Raw genomic sequence first — 7,137 nt, forward strand, 5'->3', positions numbered from 1 at the left:
AAGATTTTTTTTTTCTCCATATAGTATTTTTTTATCTTTTAAAGACTTTTTTTTCTGAATACTTTGGCCACAAACATCTTGGTTGTGGATAACTCTGCTTGTAAAGATACACATATATCTGAACTGACAAATTAAAAAAACTAATGCTATGAATTATATTTTGTAGGGAATTCCACTGATATGGTTTTGCTGGGTCCCCATCCAATTCTCATCTTGAATCATAGCTCCCATAATTCTCACATGTTGTGGGAGGGGCCCGGTGGGAGATAACGGAATCATGGTGGCAGTTTCCCCTATACTGCTCTCCTGGCAGTGAGTAAGTCTCACGAGATCTGATGATTTTATAAGGACTTTCCCTTTTCACTTGGCTCTCATTCTCTCTCGCCTTCTGCCACGTAAGACACGCCTTTCGCTTTCCACTGTGATTGTGAGGCCTCTCCAGCCACACAGAACTGTGAGTCTGCTAAACTTCTTTTTCTTTGTAAATTACCCAGTCTCGGATATGTCTTTATCAGCAGCATGAAAATGGACTAACACATCCCCCAAACGTGATTTCCTGTCAACTGCAGAAAATTACTCAAGGTGATTATAAATAAGAGTGATTGGATTATTGGATTCATCAGACTTCAGAGAAGTCAGGAAGCAGAGGGTACCTGGAAGCGGAAGGAGTCGCTCTGGGCTGGGGCTCCTGAGTGCCTGTACCATACGATGCCTTCATTGATGTCCTGCTGGGTGAAGGTGCTGGTGGGGGTAGCCGTCCTCCCATCAGGCAGGTGCTGCCCTTCATCTGCAGGGCTGTCTGCAGGCATATTCACCAGAAGGACCACCTCCCCTACGAAGGCACAGGCCACACAGTTAGTGAGGGTCCCTAGGAAAAGTCAGAGCCCTTACCTCCTTTCCTACTACTCATTTTTTTTTTTTAAACTAAAAAGAAATGATGTACTTCTTTATTTTTATCTAAGGTGAAGGAGAGGATGTTAACACATAATTCAATAGATAGTATTGAATCCACCTTTAGAAATAGAATTCTCAGGCTTCCTGCTAAAAGAACTAAAAGTCATTCAAGGACAATTCATGTGTGAAGTTATTGACTTATTATCTATTAAAAATTACATAAGGAGACCCAGATAGCAGCGAATACTATAGACAAATACTCAAATATTGGGCATTGAATGGATTCATTTCTATGCACAACTTTCTATGTAACAGAAAATGGTTTTCAGCTAGGAAGTTTTTGGTGAAAACATAATGGGAAGTTAGAAACAATTTTCTTGTTGGAAAATTTTCATGAGAGAATTCTGTCCAGTGATAGTAATACAGGTTCAATATCTCTTATCTGAAATTCTTAAGACCAGAGCGTTTTAGATTTCAGATTTTTTGTAAGGTATCTCATATACATAATGAGATATCTTAGATTCACGGCCCAGGTCTAAACATGAAACTCACTGATGTTTTATATATACCTTACACACATAGCCTGCAGGTAATTTTATATAATATTTAAAAATAAATTTTGTGCACGAAATAAGTTTTGGCTGTAACCTTCACATGAGGTCAGAGGTAGAATTTTCCACTTGTGGCGTCATGTCAGTGCTTTCAAGGTTATGGATTTTGGAAAATTTCAGATTTCAGATTTTTGGATTAGGGATGCTTAACTTGTAATAGCTAACAGTGGAAGACACATGGCAGGCACCCCACTATATTCTATGTGGTGATTCAAACCGAACTCCATTGCTTTTAGCTGAGTGAGCTTCCTTAAGCTGCGCAAGCCTTCGTTACTCATTTGGAAAAAGAAAATAATAGTATATACTTTACAGGTGCTTAAAAATAATGTTGGTCATCTTTCTTCACATAGTTTGGCTGTGTCCCTACCCAAATCTCAACTTGAGCAGTATCTCCCAGAATTCCCACATGTTGTGGGAGGGACCCAGGGGGAGGTAATTGAATCACAGGGGCCGGTCTTTCCCATGCTATTCTCCTGATAGTATATAAGTCTCACAAGATCTAATGGGTTTATCAGGGCTTTCCACTTTTGCCTCTTCCTCATTTTCTCTTGCTGCCACCATGTAAGAAGTGCCTTTCTCCTCCTGCCATGATTCTGAGGCCTCCCCAGCCATGTGGAACTGTGAGTCCAATTAAACCTCTTTTTCTTCCCAGTCTCGGGCATGTCTTTATCAGCAGTGTGAAAACGGACTAATAAACTTCTCATTAATTCTATTTAATTATTCTGAATGATGCCATTATCGTCTTCATTTTACACATGAAGGTCTTTAGGTTCACAGTTTAATAACTGTTAGAAGTTACACAAAGGTTAAGTTGATGAGCTGGGATTTGAATCTGATCATGAAGCTGGTCATGAAGCTCTGTTACCAATCACCATTATTTTGTGAATATGTATCAGTATTTACACTGCTAAATAACTTATCATGTTTTCTCCTCATTAATTCTTTAAACTTTATTAGAACTGAGGCAAGGAAATCTATATCTAAACACCACCATCACCAGCAATCTGTTTGTACTGCTTGTTCTTCACCTAAAGCACCTTCACTTTCACCTTCTATCTTCTTAAAGTGAGACTGAAAATACAGAGGTGTTATAGAAACAATTAAAATTTCACAGGGAGACTATGCCTTCAATTGAAGACCAAACAGAAGAATGGATGAACTGCTGCAAGCAGAAGCTAGATTCTCATGAAAATGCATCTAACAATAAATCTGAAAGAAGCCACTCTAACACTCTGATAGTGGGAGGGAGAGGGTGAGGAAGAGGGAGAGAGAAAGAAAGACAGACAGATAGAGTGTCAATTTTTAAAATATTCTATAGGAGAATACTCAAATCTTAATACACTAGACACTAGACATAATGGGCAACTGATGGCACATTTTGATTACCCTACAGAAATTTGTTTTCTTACTCAATGCAGACACTCATTCTAATATTTATATGCACTAAATTCAAATTTAGAACAAGCATAATATCCCGGATGGTAATGAAATACCAAAATAAGAGAGAAACATGACTATGCTACTCTTTATATAATCATATGCAGAATCAACTCACTGTAGTTTTCTTTCTTGTATTATAACTTATTTGTACTCAAGTAAAAAAAAAATTCCATTACCTTTCTCTCTCTGGTTCAACTTCCATTCCTAAGATGCTGTTAATAAATATAGATTTCTAGGATGTGGACTGCTTATGGTGTGAGTACAGTTGCAAAATATTGTGAAAGAAAATTTCCACAATGAAAATGTGGAGAGTAGAAAACATTCAAATGCTGATTTCCTAGTTATTCTGCTTTACGATAAAAAAGCAAAGCAGAATTTTCCTAATAAGCCCTAATGAAACAAACCTAAATTTTTATGTAAAAAAAATCACTTTCATGTCATACAGATTAACAGGAATCATAAGGTATTTGCTAATCCCATTAATTTTAACTCAATAAATAGTCATTGAGTACCCATTAAGTACTAATGACTGTGATAGGCCCTTCAGGAATGGAGGGATTCAGAGCTAGGCAAGATACAGCTCCTACCCCAAAGATTAGCCCCATAAGCAACTGGGAGTCACTGAGTTTTCCAGTAGGTGAATGACATGAATCGATTTAGAACACACAACATGTGGTCAGAATATAGAAAGCCTATAAGAGGTGACAGTCCTGTTAAAGGGGCTGGACTTTATTCTATAAAAGTGGTAACAACAGTAGATAACATTTATATAGATGATTTAACCAATTACAAGACTACTGCCAAATCCAGAGGAGAGATGAGAACCTGAACTAAGACAACAGAGGTTAGACTGGAAAGAAACACAGATGCAAGAGTTACTGAGGAAGTGGGAACAATGGAACTTGACAAATGTTCCTGCAAAGGATGACAGAGGAAGGCATCAACAAGAATTACCTATTGGGCTGGGTGACTGGATGCCACTACTGGCCATCAATCATACAGAAGGTGGAGGGGGTTGAAGGGAAGACGAAGAGTTCAGTACTGGACATGCTGAATACAGATGCCTTTGTGACAAGTCCATGAGTGGACAAGGAGAAATATCAGCCTATTGTGGGATTCTCTGCAGAGGGGTGAGAGCTAACCATTTTTTTTTTTTCTGTAGTACCTCACCTATGCTTTAATCATAATATGACTACAAAGAGACAATACTTTAAACATATGAAAATCCAAGTTTAAAAAACAGAAAATGATCTCTATTGGGGACTTCCTTTATACTGAAGTCTATATTTTAACCAATAATTTTGAAGGGAAGATTTAGTAGGTATTAAGAATTGGAATATCATTTGAATCTCCATGAATCATTTTGAGATTGAGATCATTCATATTAACGCATCTTACATTATGATAAATAATTTGGAATTGCCAATGTGTTAGGTTAAATCACGTTCTCCTTCAAATGATTCTCAGGTTACTTCATTAAAATCATCTCATTATATCAACTTTCAAATCTAAGTAAGCAGCTATGGATACAAGTATTAATCAAGTTGTCTAAATTTATACAGATACTCCCTGAGTTTCAGTAGTTTGACTTATAAGTTTCTGAAGTTACAATGGGGCAAAACCATTGTTTTTCACTTTCAGTACAGTAGTTAATAAGTTACATGAGATATTAAACACTTAATTATAAAACATGCTTTATGTTAGATGATTTACCCAACTCTAGGCTAATGTAAATATTCTGGTCACATTTAAGGCAGGCTAGGCTAAGCTATGATGTTCGGTAGGTTAGGTGTATTAAATGTATTTTCAATTAACGATATTTTCAACTTACGATGAGTTTAACAGGGTGTAAGTTGAGGAACATCTGTATCTGAAAATGGTGGTGAGTCTGCAAGTGGTTCAACTCAGGTCCTTCATGCACATACTATACAAACAATTTACATTTGGCTCTGTTTCAAGGCGTCAGCTCTTCACAAAAAGCCCAAAGTCCAGCTTGAACTTTCTTAAGTGATGAGGAAGTACAAGGTAAAGTCTCCACAAATTTACATAATTGGGACTGATAGATGTAAGCAGAGTTGTGTTAAGTGGACTTCTAGTTCCCACCACCAATTTCACTCTTGAATGGTTTCTAGGTAACGTGATTTGATTATTACTAATAGGGGGCTCTGGATACACGGCAAGATCATGTTCATAGGAAGAAGTTAATTAAAAGAGTCAAGCAGGAAAGCCTTTTCCAAGGTTACATTGCTATAATAAATGACATCTCAGCTAGACTGATCGTTTCATAACACCCATTCTCGATTAGATGGCTTTTCAATGTCTTTGTGGACATCAGAATTACTTTTAAATTAAATAAAAGTTAACTTTTTTCCTCTCTACAGAAAATATATAATTTAAAAAATCTGACAGCCCAGAGGAAAAACAGATTATTCTTCCTCTGCTATTTAATATGCCAAGTGAGTTTTTACTTTTAATGGCGATAATTTTCATTTTCACATGATCAATGTAGTTATTTTTAAAAAATCTACCTGTTCCTTTATTTTTGTATCATGTTGTTGTTTCCACACAGTTTCAATTCCTTCTTTTATGTCTTTTTTTTTTTTTTTTTTTTTTGAGACGGAGTCTCACTCTGTCGCCCAGGCTGGAGTGCAGTGGCCGGATCTCAGCTCACTGCAAGCTCCGCCTCCCAGGTCTACGCCATTCTCCTGCCTCAGCCTCCCGAGTAGTTGGGACTACAGGCGCCCGCCACCTCGCCCGGCTAGTTTTTTGTATTTTTTAGTAGAGACGGGGTTTCACCGTGTTAGCCAGGCTGGTCTCGATCTCCTGACCTTGTGATCCGCCCGTCTCGGCCTCCCAAAGTGCTGGGATTACAGGCTTGAGCCACCGCGCCCAGCCTATGTCTTTAAATAATTTCAAATCTGCTTATTTCATAGTTTTTATAAGACTGTTACTTTATTTAAAATTCTTGGGATTTTAATCTTCTTGCTCGTTTTGGTTGTGGTACTACAGATTGTTACCTCCCATATTGCATAATTTTAAATTCTGAGCTTCAGTGGTTTCTTCTGAGAATCCTGTGTAGCTTAGCAGAGAGTGGGCCTTCTGTAGTAGTTTCTACTAGTTTCAATAAAGAACCCAAGACGTATCATTGGCCTGAGATTAATTTTCATAAAATACCTCAGCTTCAGGTTTCATAGACAAGACACGTGGTCTAATTTAACCTGAGATTTACCGGAAAAATAGGCCTAACGTTCTGAATTTTCACCGGGCTTTTTTTTCTACTCTGACTCCAAGAAAGAGGCAGATTTCTCTGCCATCTCTCTGTGCTGATGAGCTTCTTGTTTCTACTCTGTCCTTTTAATTGAAGGCATGTCCTTCCTGAGTCCTGGCTTTATGCAGCATCTTGATTCCAACGTTCTGTCTCTGCATGGACATTAAGTCCCAAGCCCCTGGGTTATTGAGACATGCCCAACCCCTTTTGGAGAAGCTATGCTATTAGCTCTTGCAATAACTGGCCTTCAGTGCCTTCTTTGTTGCTGGCACCTGGCGATTTATGTCTATCCTTAGGAAGTCAGCTATGAACACCTTATAATTCCTGTTAAATTTTAACCAGCACTTCTTTTGGTTTTTTTTTTTTTTTAATTTATTTATTATTATTATACTTTAAGTTGTAGGGTACATGTGCATAATGTGCAGGTTTGTTACATATGTATACTTGTGCCATGTTGCTGTGCTGCACCCATCAACTCGTCATTTACATCAGGTATAACCCCCAATGCAATCCCTCCCCCCTCCCCCCTCCCCATGATAGGCCCTGGTGTGTGATGTTCCCCTTCCCGAGTCCAAGTGATCTCATTGTTCAGTTCCCACCTATGAGTGAGAACATGCGGTGTTTGGTTTTCTGTTCTTGTGATAGTTTGCTAAGAATGATGGTTTCCAGCTGCATCCATGTCCCTACAAAGGACACAAACTCATCCTTTTTTATGGCTGCATAGTATTCCATGGTGTATATGTGCCACATTTTCTTAATCCAGTCTGTCACTGATGGACATTTGGGTTGATTCCAAGTCTTTGTTATTCTGAATAGTGCCACAATAAACATACGTGTGCATGTGTCTTTATAGCAGCATGATTTATAATCCTTCGGGTATATACCCAGTAATGGGATGGCTGGGTCATATGGTACATCTAGTTC

At 38.1% G+C, this 7,137-nt stretch overlaps 1 protein-coding gene across 1 annotated transcript in view; it reads right to left on the minus strand.

Annotated features, from left to right (window-relative positions):
- Positions 1–7,137, minus strand: part of FRAS1 (Fraser extracellular matrix complex subunit 1) — a 464,327-nt gene that overhangs the window by 146,046 nt on the left and 311,144 nt on the right. The window contains exons 30-31 of the mRNA XM_025384816.1: positions 2,534–2,576; positions 654–832 (exon numbers count right to left, since the gene is read on the minus strand). Of these exons, the coding sequence (XP_025240601.1) occupies positions 654–832; positions 2,534–2,576 (222 nt within the window). The remainder of the gene's footprint in view (positions 1–653; positions 833–2,533; positions 2,577–7,137) is intronic.

The sequence above is a fragment of the Theropithecus gelada genome, chromosome 5 (genome assembly GCF_003255815.1).
Source record: "Theropithecus gelada isolate Dixy chromosome 5, Tgel_1.0, whole genome shotgun sequence".
In the NCBI taxonomy this organism is placed as follows: domain Eukaryota; kingdom Metazoa; phylum Chordata; class Mammalia; order Primates; family Cercopithecidae; genus Theropithecus; species Theropithecus gelada.